General features: G+C 40.5%; 3 protein-coding genes across 10 annotated transcripts; 1 reads left to right on the top strand and 2 right to left on the bottom strand.

Annotated features, from left to right (window-relative positions):
* Positions 1-126: 126 nt before the first annotated feature.
* On the bottom strand, positions 127-6,755 carry usp30 (ubiquitin specific peptidase 30). Of its 2 annotated transcripts, none has more exons than XM_026186405.1 (13): positions 6,674-6,755; positions 5,483-5,592; positions 5,218-5,391; positions 5,021-5,124; positions 4,618-4,716; positions 4,348-4,393; positions 4,174-4,268; positions 4,008-4,067; positions 3,832-3,918; positions 3,562-3,642; positions 3,208-3,430; positions 2,994-3,102; positions 127-1,954 (listed from the first exon to the last, which is right to left on the bottom strand). In XM_026186405.1, the coding sequence occupies exons 1-13, from the start codon at positions 6,742-6,744 to the stop codon at positions 1,702-1,704; spliced, it is 1,512 nt and encodes a 503-aa protein (XP_026042190.1). In that variant the 5' UTR covers positions 6,745-6,755; the 3' UTR covers positions 127-1,701. The 2 variants fall into 2 exon arrangements, with proteins under 2 accessions (XP_026042190.1, XP_026042191.1); XM_026186406.1 differs by lacking the exon at positions 6,674-6,755 and adding an exon at positions 6,399-6,654.
* svopa (SV2 related protein a) lies at positions 6,753-15,122 on the top strand. 5 transcript variants are annotated; one of them, XM_026186404.1, is made up of 17 exons: positions 6,753-6,838; positions 7,193-7,385; positions 10,071-10,228; positions 10,339-10,424; positions 10,516-10,614; positions 11,047-11,118; positions 11,283-11,407; positions 11,504-11,567; positions 11,647-11,772; positions 11,875-12,003; positions 12,125-12,198; positions 12,311-12,387; positions 12,507-12,611; positions 12,898-13,009; positions 13,100-13,181; positions 13,288-13,377; positions 13,469-15,122. In XM_026186404.1, the coding sequence occupies exons 1-17, from the start codon at positions 6,769-6,771 to the stop codon at positions 13,679-13,681; spliced, it is 1,875 nt and encodes a 624-aa protein (XP_026042189.1). In that variant the 5' UTR covers positions 6,753-6,768; the 3' UTR covers positions 13,682-15,122. The 5 variants fall into 5 exon arrangements, with proteins under 5 accessions (XP_026042189.1, XP_026042185.1, XP_026042187.1 ...); XM_026186400.1 differs by lacking the exon at positions 7,193-7,385 and having other exon boundaries at positions 6,753-6,857; XM_026186401.1 differs by lacking the exons at positions 6,753-6,838; positions 7,193-7,385 and adding an exon at positions 8,594-8,948.
* On the bottom strand, positions 14,327-22,322 carry LOC113033084 (D-amino-acid oxidase). Of its 3 annotated transcripts, none has more exons than XM_026186407.1 (11): positions 21,966-22,322; positions 21,251-21,451; positions 21,040-21,154; positions 18,232-18,308; positions 17,636-17,701; positions 17,218-17,272; positions 16,563-16,667; positions 16,397-16,479; positions 16,006-16,123; positions 15,666-15,764; positions 14,327-15,582 (listed from the first exon to the last, which is right to left on the bottom strand). In XM_026186407.1, the coding sequence occupies exons 2-11, from the start codon at positions 21,442-21,444 to the stop codon at positions 15,457-15,459; spliced, it is 1,038 nt and encodes a 345-aa protein (XP_026042192.1). In that variant the 5' UTR covers positions 21,445-21,451; positions 21,966-22,322; the 3' UTR covers positions 14,327-15,456. The 3 variants fall into 3 exon arrangements, with proteins under 3 accessions (XP_026042192.1, XP_026042195.1, XP_026042194.1); XM_026186410.1 differs by having other exon boundaries at positions 21,251-21,446; XM_026186409.1 differs by having other exon boundaries at positions 21,251-22,322.
* Positions 22,323-22,487: the final 165 nt, after the last annotated feature.

The raw sequence follows: 22,487 nt of genomic DNA, 5'->3' as shown, positions 1-22,487 counted from the left end.
TGCAAATTGAGCAGTTTTCAAATTAACTGTATTTCATTTAAAGACACTTAAATAATGGGGTAGTTAACATAACAATCTCTTAAACGTACCAAAAAAATGTTCTTGCTTTAATAAAACACTCTAAAGACCATTGTTAATGCTTTTAATACCTGAAAACGATCACCTTACAGACTGCACACAAATACAATCTCACATGAATATACAGTAGTGCAAACTGCAAAAATTAAGCAGTTTTGCAACAGATCACTGCTCATTTTGACCTTGTTGGTCAAAAGTTACACATTAATTATAAACAAACAGGATGACTACAGAAATCTGCAGTCATGTTAACTAAGGGCACGTCTCTTATTAACCCGTTTAAAAACACCCACAGCATGCCAACTGGCTGTGATGTGTCACATTTCAAGGAAGGGCCCCGTTCACATTAATTGTAGCACTCATGGTTCCAAGTGTTTAAAATCTCAGGCATTTAAGACAATATGGCACTTAAACCACAAACGTGCAGTTTTATAAATCGTGATAGAGTTAGGTTCACTAGAAACAGCAAAAATAATCAAACAGAAACCGTGTCAATAGAAACATTATTACTGCTCTGGGTTTACATACACTGCTGAGAAGGATTAGGCAAACTACATCTGACAAAGAGAACCGGAGTCAAGGATGTTTCCACCTTTGTGACTTTACAGAATATGCAACAGCTCCTAAATATAATCACTGACAAGTCCTAATGAGCCACTTGAAGGCAATGGACAAAATAATAGGAACACCTTGAAGCAGCCTAGGGTGTATTCACATTTAAACACCAGAAACCACACCTCTAGCCAACTTTTGAGCCAGCCTAAACACTGTACGCTTTCAATGTGAACCACAGTTTGTAGGGTTATTATCTTGGCATAGACTGCACCAATAAGCCACAACAGTAAAACCACCAGTCTAATATTGTGGTGTCACCAAAATCATTTTGGCATTTGTTTAATCTGCTTGCTTGCAGGATGAAGCCTCTCCATCAGATCAGGATTTGGGGAATTTGGAAGCTGGGAATATGGTAACTGGACTGCATTTATTTAGAGCTTTTCTAGTCCTACTGACTACTCAAACCACTTTACATTCAAGTCAGTCTCTCTCTCTCTCTCACTCACTCACACTCACACTCACACGAGGAGGTGGGGTTTGGGGTAAATATGCTGCTGGAGGAGGATACTGCCACAGAGTGCCATTGCTTGGGATGCAACAGTCTTTAGGTGGGTGGAGTGTACCAAAGTAGCATCCATATACCATGACCCATAGGTTTTGCAGCAGATCACTGCACCAGTGATGACAACCATTACTCATTTTGCTTGTCAGTGGTTTTTGATGTTGTGGCCGATGCAGCGTTTAATGTTCCTCTTTCTTTATCTGGTAGAAGTCGAGGTGTTACATAAATTATTACATGTCAAAGAAAAAGTAGCTTACCAATAAACGCTAACACAAAAATCCTGCAGTTTTATTATCTTTGGGATTAAAAGGCTCCTCCTCTGGAGCAGAGCAGCAGGCAAGGTGTCCACAACACATCACACTACACCCTAGGACAACTCTAGGATGGCTTTCTTCTCTGGTGTCATGTTCACAAAGCCACCTGTTGGTAACCGTGCTGTCCCCTGCCACATCGAGTGTGACAGTGTGACTGGAAAGGCAGAAGTCATTCAGGCTACGAGCCTTTGGTTACTGCTCTGACTGCAGAGAGAGGCCAAGCCTTCGAACTCTCTCGTAAAAGAGCATGTAAGCGTTGGAAGACAGCACCTCGTGCAGGCTGGCTTTGCGTACCGAATCGTCTGACATCCACAGCCACTGGCAGCTGAAGGGCGAAGAGCTGCGAGATGAGGAGGGACTGCGGCGGTAGGTGACGAAATGTCCTGAGTGCATGTCACCGTGGTGAACCAGCACCGCTGTGAGCTGGAAAAGGTACTCTGTAGAACTGGAAGGAACGGGACAATTACATGTGGTTTATGATCAGTCCTCGCTTAGACCCTGTGTGGAACAATCTGCATGCACGCTTTTTGGATGCAGTCTTTGTTTCGGTTCATTTTCACCGGTGTGTTCGTTAATAAGGTTGTGACAGACAATGGATGTCAGAAACAATGAAAGTTATTGCTTTGAATGTTATTAAATAGAAATGCTGGTAATGGTATCGATGTTGTTTAAACATAATAAAGGGATACTGGGTTCTTCTTGTATAGTACTTAGTGTAGGTGTATGAGAGCAAAAATAGGTCTAAGACGAAGCTGTAGATTTCCTTTGGGTAGCCTACTTGGCGTTTAAACAATGAAACTTCAGCTTCGTGATAGTTTAGCTTTCAGTAGAAAGGCTTGTTAAGTTTAATACACGCTATAGGGACAAAAGTGTTGGGCCACTACGCTTAATCTTTGAACTGTTTGCCATCCCATTGCCATAGATTTACAAACATCCATCACCTAGCAATGCAGTTTGCCTTTACAAACATTTGGGAAACAACGGGTTGTTCTAAAGAGCTCATTGAACTCGAGGGTAGAGCTGTAATAGGATGCTGCTGTTGCAACAGGTCAGTTTGTGAAACTTCTTCTAGATATTCTACCAAAAGTGGTATTATTGCAAAGTGGACGTGTTCAAGAACAGCTACACAGCCACAAAGTGACAGACCACATAAAATTACAGAGCAGAGTCAGTCAGCAAAGTGCATACTGTGTAAATGTAATCCATAGTGGCAGCTCCAAACCTCCACTGGCATTAACATCAGCACAAAAACTGTTTGCCGGGAGCTTCATGGTAGGAGTTTCCACAGCTGAGCAGCTCCTGTGGGTGTAATGTGTAGGTGGCCCAGTACTTTTGTCCATATGTGTTGGTTTTAGCTCTACTAGAAAAAAATAAAAATCTGTAGACACATTGATATCTGCTAATTCTGCCAATGCGGAAAAAGGGATTTCAATTACCAGATCACCACTGAATACCCTGATATATTTGAGTTCCTTACTGATTACCTGTAGTCATATGCGAGGCTGAGCTGTGGGTTCACACCAGAAGTGTGAAGGAGGACCGATGAACAAGTTCCATTAGAAAAAGGTTTGTTGTTGTTATGATGCTCTGAATCTGAAACACGAAATACAATAAATGCATGAATCTAATAAACTGAATAATAATAATAATAATAATAATAATAATAATAATACTACAGATGCAAGAACTCCAACATACCGGAGCCATTGGCAGAGGGTTTTTCTACTGAATCGTCTCTGCTTTCAGCCTTTATGGATTTTGCAGTGCATCTGAGCCGCTGACTCCTCTGTGTGGAAGTGTTGTGTTTGTAATGGTCCATTGATAGATACTCTGCAAACTGCACATGCTCCTGTCGTTTGATGGGGGTTCCTTCACTCGACCACGTCAATCTTTGCAAATGGATGCAAAGGCACTGGGGGAGCTAACAAAGACTGCCAATCATTTACCCTTCAACCTCAAGCTGGATAAGTACTAGCATTTGCCATGTACAGAGTTCCTAAAAGGAAAATAAATAATTGGGTTATTAATGCTTAACCAAAAGAGACTACTTACCTTCCCCAGTTTTAGCTGTTTAACAAATGTTGTCCTTTGGCTTTCTACAACTGGTCCATTTATTGTGGTTGCTTGTTGAAGCTGAGGAAAAATGATCAAAAACTTAAAATTTATACATAAAATCAGCAAAAAATACACCTGTGAAAGAAACAACTGGACCTTTTGTTCCTCTTCAGGCGACCTCCCTACTTCAAATCTTTCACTGAGTAAATCATTTAATGAGAGGATTGCCACAGTATAAGCTTGGCACTGATATGGAAGTGAGTGTACCTTGGTGCAGTTTTCACACTCCACTTCTTTGATGGTTTCCGAAGAGATAAAGTGCTGAAGACACTGATCTAGAGAGATCGGCCGCCCCTGAGAACAAGCACAAGTCATATTATAACAAACAGAACAACCATGAAATATACTGTTGTGTACACAGCACAAGATACATTTTCACTTACCCACTGAGGTAAAGGAATGGACAGGGAAAGACTATCAAACGAGTCGTACCGCACTGGACTCTAAAAATGCAAAGCAGAGGTATAAAATCACATCCTGAAAGAAGACAAACAGTAATTTTCCTTTTTTTTTTTTTTCCCCCTCAAAAAGACAAAACAAAAAACTCACCTGTAGCTCGCAGCGCTTGCAGAACATGTTGCTTGTTAACCGGCCATGAAACGGATGCTGAAACTTCCACGGACTTGGTATTGGATGAAGGGGAGCTGCCAAATGAGAATTTCACTCAAATGAAATACAACTTTGTTTTATCATCTAGGTTCTATGATTTCTACTCCTTCTCACCTCGACTTCTGCATGTCATAGTTTTCTCATCTTGATCTGGGAGACTCTGGTATAAAATAAGCACACACACAAAGAATAACTAGACACATATTTCTGATACTTCAACAGCACAGAGACCGACTGAGATTTTTAGAGTGTAGGAGGCAATCTTTGGATTATTATGGCCTACAAACTCCAGATTACAATTGTGCTTCATTGTTCTAGAAGACTCTACAGAGTGTATTGGAATGGATGCAACATGCAAGAGAAATGGCGAGAAAAATGAATTACCTCAAGGGAGTGCATATCAAACAGATTTGTGACTTTGGGCTGACGATCTCGCTCCTCTTCCAGAGAAGATGTAAGGACATGAAACAGCTCATGTGCATCCTAAGAAGGGATGAACCAACACAAACAACGGTTATGAGGTGGACGAGCAAATTGTATACAAATCTAAAGCTGGTGGATCGATCCACTGCTCCTCCAGACATATCCTAGAAGAAGATAATGAACGCTGAGTTGCCCCCAAGAGTGACAGCGTATGTGAATGTGTGTTTAAAAAAAAAAAAAAAAAAAAGCCTGGAGGCAGATTAAGTTGCTGAATGTGTGTGAGATTGGGTCAATGAGGAAAAGTACTAGTGCACTGCACTATTCATTTGAAATAAAAACAATATCAGCAATAATACCGACTGACCTGCTCTTCAAATGAGCTGATGTGCCATCTGTACAGTCTGAGGACATCCAGGAGACATCCAGCATCAAGAACATCATCCTCACCTGGCTCTTCACTGGATAGCGCTGTCAGTGCAGAAACAACCTCCATGTGAACATTTCAGAGGAACTCAGCATGTCCAGTACACTGTGCTTATATGACACACTGGTTTTATGTACCTTTGAGAAGCTGGAGCAGTGTCGTGGATAGCTGGTTGTCTTTGCAGGACTGGATTGAAGGCAGAGCTGCAAACTTCTCCAGCCACCTGATGAATGACGGACATGCTGCTAAGCCCTGAAGTAACGAGTTCAGAAAGCAGGTGTTCCCCAAGTTTAAAAGACCTGGTGCCATACCTGCAGGGAACCACAAGTCACTGTAGTTTGCTGCAATGTAAACAGTGCCATAAATATAATGTGTGCGCCACACGGTCACAACAGCTCTTACCTCTCTTTCTTTTCTTTCGCTCTGTGATTGGACCCCACAAAACATATACTCCAGCTGCAATCGCAGCAGCTATCCCACCAATGACGCCCCAGTTCTTTATCATCTTGTTTCTAAAAACAACAACGACAACAACATATTCCTATCATCAAAACACAGCAAGGGATCAGACATGGGGGGAGGATTCATAAAAATAGGACAGAAAGGATAGGCATGAGAGTAACATATAAACATATATAGACTGATAGTTGTATTGATGATGGAGGTGTGTGTGTTTTGTTGTTTTTTGGCCACCATATCTTGCATCACTAAATTTTTGGCACCCAATAAAAGCGATCAGCTCGGATTTGAAACAAAATATGATAAAGGTTCAAGCCAAAAATGAATATTAAGTTTCTAATATACCACCAAACACTTTACAGACTAAAGCTGTGAAATATAATTAAACATCAGCTCTGTCATAAAGTTTATTCTTACAAACTGTTTTTTATTAAACTTTTATTCATCAATCCCACTTTTTCTTACATGCCACACTGGTATAAGTCGTCCTAGCATTTGAGTATATAAATATATTTAGAATTTGTAAAATGTTATCCTCTCAGACAGCACAGACAAAACGGGCACAACAATTCCACTCTGATCTACTAACCCGACATCTAATTAGCTAATCTGGAGTAAACGAGGACACGACGAGACTCGATCACATCAAAGAAAACCTCCACCGACATCTGCTCTGATAAAGCTTCAGTTGAACTGCCTGAACTTATGTTTGCGGCTTCAATACAAACATTATGTGGGTTAAAAAAAAAATTTAAAGTCCCTGGCGTTACTAATTACCACATCTTTATCAGTAAGTAAACACGACCCAGTTCACATAAGAGGACATACAGGCTAGGTTTAGCTGTAGTAGCTAACTTACCGAGAGCTCCGAGGTAAGGCTACCCTCTGGCCCCTACGTATCCTCCATCAATAAGCACCCACGCTTCTATGTTCAAAAACAGTCTATACCTCATTAATATCAGTGCATATCTCCTGTAGCAGGCTTACTAACTGTGGCATTAAACCAGACAGCGAGTCTGCGCATGTTTCATTTTGGGTCCAACCAAAGCCTACGGCGGCGGCATCGCGACCGCGCTTCTTCCTTCCGCGTGCACCTGCAATTAAGCTGTTTTGTGCCAGGTGGTGAGGATTTACCTGATTACGGGTCCAGTGCCAAGAAACTCCCGAACAAGCTTATCAGAGCTTTTTGCTCTGCACCACAACATCCTGCTCCTTCTGCGGAACTCTCAATGGTTGGTGGTGTGTTTCAGGACGGACCCAAGGAAGAGTGGCACGCCTGTAACGTCATTACCTGCTTTCGTAAGAAAAAAAAAAAAAAGTAGGGCTTGAAGCACTGATGCGTTGGTTTTGATTTGATTAGTCTGAATTAGTTTTTATGCTTTCATCAGACTCTTTAAGAAAACAGAATAAAACCACAAAATTCTTTACATTTCACAAATCTTTTAAAATCACACTTCAAGCTGAAACTCAAAACAGTTTTTTTTTCCAAGTTCCCCAAAACATTTTGTAGAACAAAACGAGAGGTTTCACACTTGGAAAAGAAATTAACCCATCAAAACACCGTGCAAGCCTTCCAAATTTCCATAGGTCTTATTTCAATTATTTTCTCCTTTCTCTTTTTACATGTTTTTACAACGTTGTAATGGCCGTAAGCACCTACGAGATCAGATGGTTTTGTTTTTTCAGAAGAAAGACAATTAAATCTGGCCTGTAAACTCTCTAAGTGGCTTTTACGGGAAGTTCAGGAACTTGTGCCCTGCCTCACACTGCCCCTCACTTGTTTTACACATGACACGAGGAAAGTAAAGGATTGGCTTACCCTCTGGTATAGGGCCAGAGCCAGAAGGCAAGTAATCTTTTCCATTGTCCTATTTTCATTTCAAGTGGACTGATAAACACGTATCTGCGCTTTGTTATTTTTTTTTATTTCTTTGTTTAATTTTTTTTTTAATCTAAATTTCAGCTTCTATTTTTTCATATATATAGTTGCACCTGCAAAAGAGGGGACATGTATTAAACGAAGTCCTTCAGTTTTCAAACTCTCTGGTTTTGATTGTATTGCAACTCTTGGAGCTAGTCTCTTCAGAAGTGTAGCCTTTTCTACTGATGATTGGAGCACAGGTGCAACATTCCACCTTTCCTGCTATAAACACACAACCTCTGCATCAAACGTCCCTTTTTGCTGCTACTAAGCTTCATATTGTATGATATATATAAATTGAAAATCTCATACCTTGTACAGTGTATAGGTTTTCTGTATAGCACTATTGTTATAAGTCAGGGGTGGGCAATTCCAGGCCCCGAGGTTTTAGATCTCACCTAGGGTCAACACACCTGAATCACATGATTAGTTCGTTACCAGGCCTCTGGAGAACTTCAAGACATGTTGAGGACCTAATTTAGCCATTTAAATCAGCTGTGTTGGTTCAAGGACACATCTAAAACCTGCAGGGACACCGGCCCTCGAGGCCTGGAGTTGCCCACCCCTGTTATAAGTTATACCGCATCTATTTGTTCTGCACTGTCCACTTTGCTGCCGTAACGTGACTTTTCCGTGAGTGTATGTGAAATTCATTGGCTTAGAAAACAAAATGCCAAAGAAACTTCCATTTATCTCAAAGAAAGCACACGAGTGCAGTTACCAAGCAAGAGTGTAGATTTAAAAAAGGATGTTTGTTGGACTCTTTTAAACAGAAAACTGGTATAGCGCTCAGAATGAAGACAAAAAAGTACTTGGAAACACTAGTGCCCTTTTTAAAGACTGCCAGTTTTGACACGAAAGCTATGTGACTCTAAAAGCGTAAAAGGGAAAGCTTCTACCAGGTTTCCGTCTCACATTTAATCTATCTACACCTGGAATATGATACCTTAAGAGAAAAAAAATCTTCACCTTACTAATTTTTAAACCCTGGTTACGTCACTTGCTGTAACTTATTTCCTAACCCCTATTATTATTAATATTATTATTATTATTATTATTATTATTTAAATATATAGCAAACTTGCATCGAGTTGTACTAATAGTTTCAACCCCACTCGTACACTCGCTTCTGGGTGTTCTTTCAATAACTTTCACGTTACAGCTTTAAAAATTCCGATTCATCTGTGTTGTGCGTTTCCCGGTCTGGTTTCCAGCGTCAGTGTTGATAACTCGTCATGTGTTGGCTCGTGTAATCAGCAGTCATGAGGTCTCATACCCTCCTGAGCTCATGCCTTTCCGAGAGTCTCGCGCTGTGACTCGCGCAGGGCAGCCTCTCATTGGCTGTCGACGGACACCCGGAGCAGATCGCTCTCCTCGGTGCTGAAATCGCAGCCCGTCGTGACCATGTAAACGGCGATGATGCCAAACGGACCGTCGGCCAATGAACACCAAAATGGACGATGATCTGTTCCAGCTGAGACAGCTGCCGTGAGTACGGTGCAGTCTGCACACCAACGCCTTTTTCTGTGTGTTTTCTCCTCCCGGCTTTGCGTGATTGTCCGACGCATCGCCCTCTGACGGCTTCGCTTCGCCTTTGATTAGCTCCCTGGACCACAGATAGCCTGAAGCTGCTCAAAAGCACCGATCGTGCAGTTTTATTATCCACACATGTGTTCCCAGACAGAAGAGAAACAAAGAACAATAACACCGCGTCTTCTGTCTCCGCTACTGGAGGCATTTTGTTTACAGGCGTAGCATCTTCCTAAGAAACTATTTATTTACTGGAAGCAGATTGGCTGTGATTTCTCAGCTTAATAAGTTTTTTGGGGGGGTTAAACATGATTTTCTTTTTCTTTTTTTTTTTACTATGTTTACTGCCATAAGACAATTTATCACAGCCCTGCTGCACATGCGTTAAGGCTGGCCCATGACAGTCTAGCTTAGCCTTAGTGAGAGATATTTAGGAGTCTCCTTTCAGAATCCTGCTAAAAAAAATTAAAATCACATTTTATTTTTGTTTCAAAGGGAAGGTAAACATGTCAGAGCAGTCCACTGCAGCATACTTCCTACTCCCGTGTGCATTTCTTACCAGAGAGATTGAAAGGGGAAATTATAGTCTTTACAGGGGAACACAGACCTCCCCGGAAATCTCACAAACTCATCTGTAATACTGATAGGCTACTTTCCACTGCAAGCAGGCTATGTTATGTAATTACAGTGATTAAGACGTCCCACTCTCCGTGTTCTTTTTTAGTCTTTCAGGCTGAGCAAACTATCAATTATCTGCATGTAGAAGAAGAGTATCCCTTCCATCCTTCACATGTGTATCTCTTAGCCTTTAAAAGCTTGTCTGGCAGTGAAGTGGAGTGTGCCAACCTGTCTGCTGGCCTGATATGGTTTCCCCATTGGAGAATAATATCACCCATACACAAAATCAAAGCCAGGAAAAGCTCATATCACCAAGGCAACAGCCTCTGACTCTCATTTGCACTCAGCATTGCTCTGACACCAGTCTTATGAAACTCCTGTGACCTGCCTTATTGCAGATAAGTTCATTCTCCTGAGCTTAGGATAAGATATACTCTATCCTCTTCTTTATGTTTTTTGTAGTGTTGTCCGCTTCCGTCGCACAGGTGAGAGCACACGCTCAGAGGAAGATGTTGAGAGCAGAGAGCAGGATGCAAGGACTGCAGAGCAGACTGATCTGGAGGCTGTGGCGCTCACTGAGGGAGCTCCAGTACCTCGAGAGTTTGCTAATCCGACTGATGGTACAGTATGGCATGGCTTCATTTCTCTCAGACAGCTGTTTTAAGGTCTTACATTTTCCTCCTGGGCTCAGACTCAAGTACAATCTTGCTGCACGCCCTCATTCTCTCAGACACATTCATGGTGGAAGATGCCGTAGAAGCCATAGGCTTTGGGACATTTCAGTGGAAACTCTCCATCCTCACTGGCCTATCCTGGGTGAGAACTGCTCTTTCATTTAAATAAGCACAATACAAAGTAATTATGACAACTGCATATGAATTCACTGAGTATCTTTGTGTGTTTTCAGATGGCTGATGCTATGGAGATGATGATCCTCAGCATCTTAGCTCCACAGCTCCACTGTGAATGGAGACTGCCCAGCCTGGAAGTGGCACTGCTTACATCGGTAATGTCTCTCTTATGTCTGTGAAAGTCCTCCTCTTGCAGTGCAATATGACCGTCCTGTCAGTTATTGATCGAGTTCCCAGGGATGATTTTGTGCTTGGATTAAAACGGAGCCAGCAAATGGCGAAGAAAAGAAGACCTGAGCACACTTCAGATATGTGCTGAATCTTTGCAACCTTAATGAATCTGAAAGTCTTATTTAGAGTCAGAGTGAAATACAGAATATCATTCAAACAAGGAAATTAAGGTTCACTTACTAAAGACACTAAACATTCACATTTTTGTGGCTCAACCAAAACCAAATACTACCGACAGTTTAAGAACAGTGTATAAGAGGATGTGCATGCTATGTCGGACAACTTTTGGCTGCAATCTGACTGGGACTTGATTTTTTTCTGTTTTTTTTTTTTTTCTTTCTTTCTTCTTGATACAGGCAGTGTTCATCGGGATGATGATCAGCTCTTCTCTTTGGGGGAACATATCTGACAAATACGGCAGAAAGACAGTAAGTTCTAATAGCATTCAGTCAGAGGTCCAAATGATTTACAGAGTTAGGGTTTCTTAGTACATACTAGACAACAGGAGTGAGCCGCTTCATTATGCCAGAGTGAGATTTTGCTTATTTATTTATTTAGCAGTGTATTATGTCTTGATTGTATACACATGCAGGGTCTGAAGCTGAGTGTTCTGTGGACGATGTTCTACGGCCTGATGAGTGCTTTTGCACCTATTTACGGCTGGATCCTTGTCCTCCGTGCACTGGTGGGCTTCGGCATTGGAGGGGCACCTCAGTCGTGAGTAACCCTTCATCTTGAAAAAACAAAGCAAAAAAACAATCAAATTGTAATGTATGGCGATTGGGTTCATAATAAAGTGCCTCTTTTTGTAAGGGTGACGCTGTATGCTGAGTTTCTGCCTATGAAGTCCAGAGCCACATGCATCTTGCTTATTGAGGTATGGAGTGCACAAATCTTATATCATTTCAGCACTTAAACCTTCTCAGCCCTAAAACCTGCATTTGCTGCTGTCGTAGATATTTTGGGCACTGGGCACTGTATTTGAGGTCCTCTTAGCGATCTTGGTGATGCCCACTCTGGGCTGGCGCTGGCTGCTCGGACTTTCTACCATTCCTCTCTTCATTTTTGCCATTCTGTGCTTTGTAAGTATGTTGGCAGTCTTGAGCTGCTCTACAATTTGAAGCATGATAGATTACAGCTTTATCAACCTAATTTTTCTTTTGTTTTTTGGTGGGTGGGAGCAGTGGCTGCCAGAGAGTGCTCGATACGACGTGCTGACAGGGAATCAGGAAAAGGCTCTGAACACACTGAAGCGGATTGCCACTGAGAACGGAGCACCCATGCCACTGGGAAAACTGATTGCCGCCAGACAGGTGCGGTGTGCATCTGCAAAAACTCTAAATGCTTTGTGTACATTAAGTACCCTCTATCATACTGCCATTTGTGTTCTGAGGGGTTTTTTTATGGCTGTTTTTTTTATTTTTTTTTTATTAGGAAGATCGTGGGAAGATTCGAGACTTATTTTCATCTCACTTCCGCTGGACCACAGTCCTGCTGTGGTTTATTTGGTAAATTAGCAATTGATAATGTCTTCCTCTTTCTCGAAAACCTTGCGTTTTCATTGTCCAGTGATTTACCTAAAGCAAATCAGCATGAATTGATCTGTGTCTGTTCATGCAGGTTTGCGAATGCTTTCTCTTACTATGGGCTGGTGCTGCTCACCACAGAGCTGTTTCAGGAGGGAGGCGCATGTGGAAGTGAGTCAGATGCTGAGGGCTTCACACACTTTATGGTGGTTATGTTTTTGCAAAAAGCATCACAGACAGTAGGCTGAGTGCTGGATTTGAAGCATCCTGTTTGGTGTAACTCCCTCTAGTGTCCAAAGGTAATAAGGAGGAGCTCCGATGCAACTTAGAGTGTAAATACCTGAATTCTGACGACTACAAAGACCTGCTGTGGACTACGTTATCTGAATTCCCAGGTACACATCACCAAGCTCTCATAAATTTGTTGTTCAATATATTAAAAACTGTGCAAATTCTGCTCTAAATTATGCACAAATATGACCACCTGCTGGTTATTATGCATTAATATAAATGCCTCCTCTCTTCTTGCTTCAATTCTTGTTCTATTGTTGTTTTTTTTACACTCATGCAGGCACTCATTTTGGTGTCTCAATATGATTGGCTGCACCTGCATTTTTTTTTTCTACTATGTGAGAGCATGCAGTTTGATTTTAGGGGTCTGAGTATGCTGATGTTGTACAGGACTGCTGGTGACGCTGTGGGCTATCGATCGATTGGGAAGGAGGAAGACCATGGCACTGTGTTTCTTCGTTTTCTCTATGTGTATTATTCCACTTTATGGCTGTGTTGGGAGGTAAAGGCACAACTGGCCATAATCAGGCTTTTAAATACTTTAAGAATTAGTAATGCTGTCCATTTACTGATACTGATTTATCCCCTGCAGAGCCTCCATGACAGTGTTGATATTCATCGCCAGAGCATTTATTGCAGGAGGGTTTCAGGCAGCCTATGTGTACACTCCAGAGGTAAGATATCTACACAGTGAGCAGTTTTGATCCTACTGTGTAAAACACATTTGCAGGGCAGAATTAGAAAATTGGCAGCCTCCTATGTATTTCTGAAACTCTGCAGGTATACCCAACAGCGACCAGAGCTTTAGGATTGGGAACAAGCAGTGGAATGGCCAGGGTTGGTGCCCTAATAACTCCGTTTGTTGCCCAGGTAACACTTTGTTTTCCCATGACAACACTGCACAAAAATGTCAGAGTGTTAGTGTCACACATTGTGATTGTCCATGGGCTTCATCCTGCAGGTGATGCTGGAGTCCTCTGTGTACCTGGCTCTGTCAGTGTACTGCTGCTGTTGCCTCTTCGCGGCCATCGCCTCCTGCGCGCTGCCAATTGAGACGACAGGCCGCGGCTTGCAGGAGTCCAGCCACCGTGAGTGGGGACAGGAGATGATGGGTAGGGCCTCTTCCCACAGCGCTGGAGGAGTCCCTGACTCCAGCTCCGGCTCCCAGGGCTGAGGATGCATCAGCTGCAGTGCAGCTGAGAGGAGACCACAGTGAAGAAGAGAAGCAAGGAGAGGGAAGACAACAAAACCAGCTCTCTGTGTTCATCTTTGCCCCCCTTCAATGATCTTCAGTTTAGTCACCGCAGTGGCTGGGAGCCAGGCAACACAGTAGTTACATGTACATGTCATTGTACTTTTTTAGTCTTTTAAACACCATTGCTCTCACAAGTTTGCCACTGTATAACTGCACACAGGGTAATCAAGAAAGACCAAATGACCTACATGAGTGTGAGAGTGAATGGGGGAGGAAAATCGTAAAGAGAGAATTCTAATACTTCAACCAAAGTATTTTAATCAAGCTTTTCTAATCCAAGAGAAGCAAAAGGGATAGCGTAAGGTCAAACAACTATCTTCTTTTCAAAAAGCCTTAAAACTACCTATTTAGCTTGTGGTCGAGAGACCTACTCTTAAACCTATGAGAAAGCTGCTTCTGCTAACGTAGTGGGCGTAGATACATATGTAAGGAACAGCATTATCCTGTGCGCACAATTTGCCTGCTGAAATACACTAATCACACTTGTCTTTATTTTTTAAAACAGAGCATTGATAGATTGAAGGAAAATCCCACACAATCAAAACAACAGGGCATCTGAATGAAAAGGGTGTGGGGTTATTTAATAGTTTCAGCCGTGAGAGGTGAAAGGAAGTCACTAGCTTTCATACACCGAGCATCCTTTTGAACTCTTGTGTTGTATGTGTTGTTCTTGTGTCGGTATTAGTTCACATTTTAACACGGTAAAGACCCATGGAAAATGCAGGTAACATTGAAAATACCACCTCATCTCTTGATCATTATCAGGACAGATTCTTTATAGCAAGCTGAGGGATCTGTTGAAACCTTCACCAGAAGATATTAACATCAGTAAGATAATAACTTCTCATATTTACAGCACAAACATGCTCCATGGATCCTGTATTTACGTTAACATTAAAGTGTTTGATCATTTAAATCTGAGCAGTTTCTCAACATCCAAAGCTGACTGAGCCTAGTTAGCAAGGTTTACATAATTTAAAAATACAAAAACATTCACACATGTATGTGGTGTCATAATCTATAGACGTTGATGCATCTCGTGCCCTACTTCAGCAGACTTTGATGCTGCGTTTCCGAATGTCCACAACGGGATGTTGTGTTCTGTAAATAATGTATCAATACCTGGTTTAGTTGTTGTCTTTGCTTTTGTTTGTAACAGAGGTGACGAGGAGATGGACTGAGGGAAGTTTTGTTTAAAAAAATAATCTCTGTATTTATTTAACGAGTATAGGTCTGATGAGCTGTTACCTGCCAATGTTTGAGATGAAGAGCTGCATTACGTGTCTGTGTGCACAGATCCTTGTCAACGCACTGGATGTAAATGTGTATGATACTGTAGTAAATGATCTTTCAAAGACAAGTAACTGTCGTGTTTTTATTAATTAGTTAAATATTTTAAATTCATTGCAAATCTTGCATTTAGTGCACTAAAAAATTCACAAAAATATGTACAATTTATACATAAAAAGTGCTTCTCAAATTATCCAAATCTCAAATAGATTTCAGCACGATTGTCTTACATATGTGCCATTGTTTAATTAACAATGGTGGCCTTGTCCTTAACTTTGCAGGTGCATGAGACTGTTTGAAAATGATGTTTAATATTAAATTAGTGGAGGCTAGGAGCAATATATGCACTGATGCTGACATTTGAAAAAAAAAAAGAGCATCAATCGTTACTTCTGCACACCAATTCACAAGCGAGCTTTTGGACCTTTGCCTTTTTGTTCCACGATCTGACCAAAGAGCCTCGCCGCTTCCTCGGCACAGCCTCGGTGAATGGTGAGTCCGAAACCTCCGTGGCCATAGTTGTGTATCACCTGAATAATGCCACAGTATTTTAGACAATTAATAGCAGAAATATGTATTTACAGTTCCGCTACTTAGATCTTAGAAAGGATACCTCTATGGGGGTTTCACCAGACCATATGGCTTCCCTCTCCAGTCGGACTTTGCTGCGAACTGGCCTGAGGCCAGACCAGTCGTCGACTATCCTGGCATGCTGAGATTAGAGAACAAAGAGATGAAAGCTTTTCAGAACTGACAATAAATAAACAAATACATAATAATAAAGGTAACTCAGAAACTGAAAATTTGACACTCAGTTACATCTTTTTAGAATGAGGTCTAAATATATAAAATGAAAAATGTTAAAAACTTCAGCACCACAGAACACTTACTGTAAATAATTAATCACACTTGAATCATCATATCTTTTTATGGCCTTGCTGAAATCATCGTACCTTGAGACTAGGCTCAAGCTGACAAGCTTTTTCCCAGATTTCTTTATGGTCGACAGAGCTATTCTGTTCACTCCAGTTTCCCATCTGGAAAACGCCACCAAGCGTCACAAGACGACTTCTGCGGACACAAATGTTTTGCACACTGATAAAAACAGCTCTTGCTTTCTGTCTTCATTGTACTCCAACCCCAAATCAATACGAAAAAGTGCTGCAGCTGTTAACATAGCGACTGAACTACAGAGAGTAACTACTAGAGCTACTACATTTGAAAACTTTTTTTTAAGGTGAAATATATAAAATCCTCTAACTGCAAATGTAGTAATACTATAAGTCAACAGCTGTGTGGTTCTGCAGTTCAGTGCTTATCAGTGTGGCATGTTACTTGTACTACCCTGGAATGATATATGGTGAATTGTATGTTCCTTTGGTGAAATCGTGGGTAATAATCCAGTGCTTCAGCCAGGGAGCATCGACCTGAAATACAAACAAACACTAGTTCATTCCGTCATTCCTTTATCTCTTGTGCAGTACATACATACAGCCCTGTATATTCTCACCTTCAATATCTGGCCACGGCCTGGTTTCAGGTCTGGATCTGGCTGCAGTTGGCCTGACCACATCCCACTGCAGTTTATGATCACATCTGCTCCGGTTTCAGCCAGCTAAAAAAAGTCAAGGATGATAGGAGATAACAAACATGGTGACAGATAACTTTTGCTCAACTTGTCTGGAGGCTGTAAAACATTACAACATTCAGTAATAAATGTTAATATAGTACAGACTGGGCATAAGTCAGCAAAACACCATTAAAGACGACCAGCTGAAGTTCAAACCAGGCGTCATGATGAGTAAATAAAGTAACTTAAGTGACTTTGAACGTGTGGTGTGGTTGTTAATGGGAGACCAGCTGGTCTGAGTATTTCAGAAACTGCTGACCTACTGGGATTTTCCCACACTGCAGAAAATGTTCAGAAAAGGAGAAACTATGCAGTGAGCAGCTGTTTGGGTGAAAATGCCTGTGGTCAGAGGAGAGAGACCAGACAGCTACAAGAAATGATGTCAACATGAACCTAAATCTCTGAGCAATGTTTCCAGCACCTCGCTGAATCTATCCCATGACGAATTAAGTCAGATTAGAAGGTGTGCCTAATAAAGTGTCCGGTGAATGTATAAAGAACTTGCAAGCACAATACACTGAAAACTTTCACTAACCTCCTTGAAGGACTTTATTTTCCTGTGATAAAATTTCACTCCCCTTTTTCGCAACCTGCAAATAAAAACACTGTGCACTAGAAAACCTTTTATATTAAGGAGCATCGATGCTAAACACACAAGAACCTAATGAAGACTACATGTTTATTACTCTTATTACTAATACATAATAGGATGAAGTCTCAAGTATACGTTACTCAGTATTGTGGGATCATTTCAGTCCACCAGGTACAGCATATATATCGGACAACATTATAAAACTGTAAACACGATATGGTCTTATGTTAAAGGTAAAATATAAAAACAACGGATCTCAAACAATGTCAAATACTTTGGGAATTTTAAAGCTAACTCAGGAGGTTGGACTAAATAAATCAATACTGATACAACATGAGAAGTCAGTTAGGTGATCACTCACCACTCCATAAGCCAAGGTAAGTATGTTTTACCCTCTATCATGAGAGCAGTGTTGAACCACCCAAACCTGAACAAATGATAAGAAGCAAATGTTTCACTAAAACTGCTGGTTGTGCAACATTGTCCATTCAATCACAAAAAATACTGGTAACTTTTAGTGGGACGCTTGTAATACAGTGAAATTCACACATTTAGCATTTTTAAATTCATGTTTATCAAACTAAACATGATTTTATGTTATTTGAAACATGAGTCAACATCCTCAGTGTGACTTACAACCCTAACCCTGTTAGGGTTACAAATGCCAGATGTCGCAAAGAAAATACAACTTAAAACTCATATATTCAAACTTAAATGTAATTTTTCCCTTTTTTTTCTAAATTGGTCATACATTTAAATACACATTGCATTTTTTAATTTAAATTTTCTGGCAATTTTTTCATGGTTCAGAGTTTATGGGGTCAAGTAGTTTCTTTAATTAATTACCACACATTCAAAGTCAACTTGTTCACACTGTATGTAAACAGCTGACTATGTGGCTAACTATTTGTTTATTTGTGTCTTGTCTTTCATTGGCGTTTTTCAGAAAGAGCTTACTTGTATCCAGGAAAAATCTGCAGCTCTCGGTCTGTGAGCTGCCTGAAGCCAAGAACGCTGTCCTTAAACGAGGGATCCTGCAACCAAAAACAAGCCACAGGCAGTGAGAGGGCAATCTTATGGGTGTCACAGTCACCAAATCACATTATTACAGAGGATGTATCCACTGTGAAACTCTGAGTCTCTTGTGGCCAAACACTGATATTTTGTTTGGGTTTTTATCTTCAATAAAGAGATCTTCAACAGAGAAAGTAACTTAAGTGCATCTTGAAAACTCGCTTGTCTTTACCATGTTATATCTGGGCTGCTAATGCATGGGCTGTCTTGGTGATATCGAGTCAGCTGACTCTTCACTCTGGTTATGACTCAAACGCATGTCTGTGTCACACATTCCTCTCAGTGCTATTACATTATGAAAGTCATCCTGTGAACTACTTAGTAATAGCTTAATGCATACAAACTCCCTAAAGATTAGGAATCGAGTTGAAAGAAACATTTTTTTGTTGTCAGATTTCTCAGTACACACTCTCATAGAAGTTAATATGTTAATAAGTGTTTCTGGGTTAGATGGGGTTTCATCAGCTCCTGGTTATTTACTAACTTCCTCAGCCACATTTGCTACAACTGAGGATAACCACTTTTTTTTATGAAATGCCAAATTAACGCTGGGAATAAGCCCTGCCAACTAAACAGAGTTGCTCTATCGTGTATATTATTAATATTTGACATCTTGCATAGATTGCAGTGAAACTTTATGGTACAATATTGGTTTCCGTTTTCCTAATATGGAACAATATAGGACACTGTGGTAACAGTGAAGGATCACCATCAGTACCAGTACAGGCAGTTTTGTGGTTGACGTAATTACCCGGTTTCCTAAATAACACAGAATTAGCCTGATTGTACTTTGGGATTATTTGGCTGCTCTAATGAGATACGAGCCATTTCCATTCATGACAAATAGGCTTTTGATGTAGGCATGACTACAACTAAAAGAAATGTATGTTACTTCATGTTGCAAGAGAAAGCTCAATGAAATGCTTTCTGCTGCTAAGAGCAGATTTATTGTAACACATGAAATTCACAAAAGAATTTCCAGAGTGCACTGAACCCGAAACTGGACATATACTTGAGTTTTGCATCACTATTGTAACTCTGCATTGTGCCAACTTGGATTGGTTCTGCAACTTTCTATTTCTGTTTTGCTAAGCTTTTAGCATAGCAAGTTAAGGGTTAAGATAAAATAAGAATATGAAAAAATAAGTGTTTGAAAGTCTTCCAGTTTCATCGCTTGACCTGTGAACTTTTAACCGGCACTAAACTAATGTGACACAACAGAAAAAAAAAAAAGAGCCCACTGCATGATCTTATTTGCAAACATGCAGAAATCACTCAACAATGTCAGTGCCGGCTAATATACAGTTGTGTTCTCAAGGTTACATCCACTCATCATGGCCATGGATGTACATCAATGTTAATGATGTCTTTGAACTGTTGTTTTCTGGAGTGGAATGATTGTACAGCATGTTTAATGACTTAAACATGCACACGTTTGAATTCATTTAGGATTTTCTTTAATTCACACAGCATCAAAACTATACATATAGTCTCATATATATACACATTAGCCCCCACTGATTTTTGGTTAAATGTAAGTGGCACCTCACCAGATGTTTTTGGTAGCCATCAACAAGCTTGTTTAAATTGGCTGGTTTTTGTAATGTTAGTCTGCTTTATTCATTCCAAAAAACATTTTTCATGTGTGTTTGTGTTTGGGATCATCGTCCTGTTGTAACACCCACATGTGTCCAAGATTCAACCACCTAGCTGTTGATTCAAGGTGAAGTTAAAGTTAATGTATGTAAATATTTGAGTCTGTATGTTTAGTTTTGACTGTGTGCAGAGCACATCTAAAATAAATCCAAACTTGAGCACCCAATTTTGGTTTTTTAAAGTCATTAAAGATGCTTTACAATCATTCCGCACTAAAAAGGGAACAGTTGAAAGAAATCATTAAACACCCAAATGCAAGCTTTCTTGTAATTTCTGTATTTTGTGTTTCTTTTTATCATCTGCTAATGTGGATCTCTGCAACTAACTGTTTTTTACCCAATTTAAACTTTTGGTAAAGCTGTGGTATGACAAGAATCTGATGAGTGTAAGTAAACTTCTGACCACATAAGTCCATCTCCGTCCGTGACTGTCAGACCACTCGAGCAGACAGCTGAATATTTCCATATTCCATATTTTCAGAACTGCAGTGTGACAGGGTCCTTACTACATACCGGAGGAGTTTACGCGTGCATTCCTGAATGTTTTGTACGTACTATGGGATGTCATCCACTTTGTTACAAGAGTTCAGAATTTGCATATTTGTGCTTTCTTGTACTTCTAGAATAATTATACAGCTTCCACAGTCTTAATCATGTGCAAAGCAATTTTCCTGCAAGTTTTTCCTCATTATTTGCTAGAAATGTCTGTGGCGTTAGTACACAGAATCCCAATTAACCCTGATTCTGAGTGTAAAAACAACCCTTAGTGGGGCCTCTCTCTTTACAGTTTCCAACCAGTGCATTCAACAATCATTTATGTGGCTGAACAAAGCTCTACTTCAGAGCAACTGGACTTTGTTTAGTGTAGATATTGCCCCGAAATGCAATAAATTTGTGAATGAGTTGCTTGATGTTGCACTTTAACCAAATATACACACACCTATGTTCTTGGCTGTAAAAGGTTTCCTAATAAGAATAAATCTTATCTTTGAGATTAAAAAAAAGTGTAGTTCCAAAAAAAAGAAGCAGTACTCACTGGTGCGGGTTCACTGCAAAGGTTGTAGCCAGACTCAAGGAATATTCCCATTTTTATGGACTCAGGTGACTTGAGAAAGCTGAGCAAGTAGTCAAATGTCTCTTTATTCCATTTTCTAAATGTGAAGGACACATATGGGAATAATGTAGCAATAGTAATGTTTGTAGATAAAAACTAAAATCTAAAGGAAAGTTAAATAAAACACACTCACGTCTCCTGAACGTTGCCCTTATCATACAGATAAGGCTGCCAGAAGCCGGCTGCTCCATCACTAGTGGTCAGTGGAGTGAACTTGTCTGCATACACCTCGATGGTCAGCGGACTGACAATAGAGTGATAGTGCTCATAGATGCTCTGAGCTGTTGACAGGCCAATCACTCCTGCCCCAATCACTGCCACCCGCATGTCTGCACTAACATGAGACACAGTGAGACTCACTAACCCATGAAGGAATCAAACATAACCATTAACCAGCAGATTGACTAAGACTGGATTCAATATTAATATTAAAACGATTTTCTTCTTCTTTTTTTGTCTATTTGCTCATCGTTGAGAATAAGTTATATGTTAATGAAATATTTAAATAAAATGTAAAATATTTCAACATTTTAAGTCAATCATTACATGTGCGTATGCAGTATCTATAACAGAAATTACAATAAAGACCTTAAACAACCTGTCTCCACTGATCAAACCTGCTGCATAACTGAGGGGTGAGGCACAGCTGTGCAGAACTTGTGCTTCCACATGGTTATTATTAAGAGTACAGTATTACGTAACACTGAGATCTGGTGAAACAAAGAATCCATCTGAGAAGCAACAACTTAGTTACTGAAACTTGAGTAAAAGCAGCATGGTTAGAGGGATCAGACGCACGTGCTGTCAGCATAGTCCACTTTATAGATTACAAATAAGTTTCGCCTTACCTTCACTCTGGTTTTCCACCGCTTTTGGCAGAGTTAAAAAGCAAAAGTGTTTCAGCTCCTACTTCTAACTGGTCCGCCTCTCTCTTGCAAGCAAGGCGGAGATTGCAGGCACGTAGAGCGCAAGACGCGTTCACGGTGTATAGTTTAAACCGCAATCAACCTACTGAGAAAATGTTCTGTCGATCTCGCCTGATAATTAAAAGGACTGCAACGATGGAAGTCACAGTGTTGTCCAAAACTCTTGACCCTTACACAGAAATACAGCATATAAGACAAAAACGTAGTTTGTACAGTTCCTACGAATCTGAAAGTCAGTATTTGCTATCACCACTTTTATTCTTCAACACAGTCGGAACTGTCTTGGTCAGTTTTCTTGTCATTTCTTTAACTAATCTTCAGGAATAGTACTCCAGGCTTTTTGAAGGACATTCAAAGCTCTTCTTTGGATGTTGGCTGCCTTTTGTTGTGTTCTCTGTTTACATGATCTCACACTGCTTCAATAATGTTGAGGTCCGAGCTCCT

This window comes from Astatotilapia calliptera, chromosome 12, assembly GCF_900246225.1.
Source record: "Astatotilapia calliptera chromosome 12, fAstCal1.2, whole genome shotgun sequence".
In the NCBI taxonomy this organism is placed as follows: domain Eukaryota; kingdom Metazoa; phylum Chordata; class Actinopteri; order Cichliformes; family Cichlidae; genus Astatotilapia; species Astatotilapia calliptera.
Note: the sequence above shows the minus strand (reverse complement) of the source record. Positions and strands in the feature narration are given on the sequence as shown.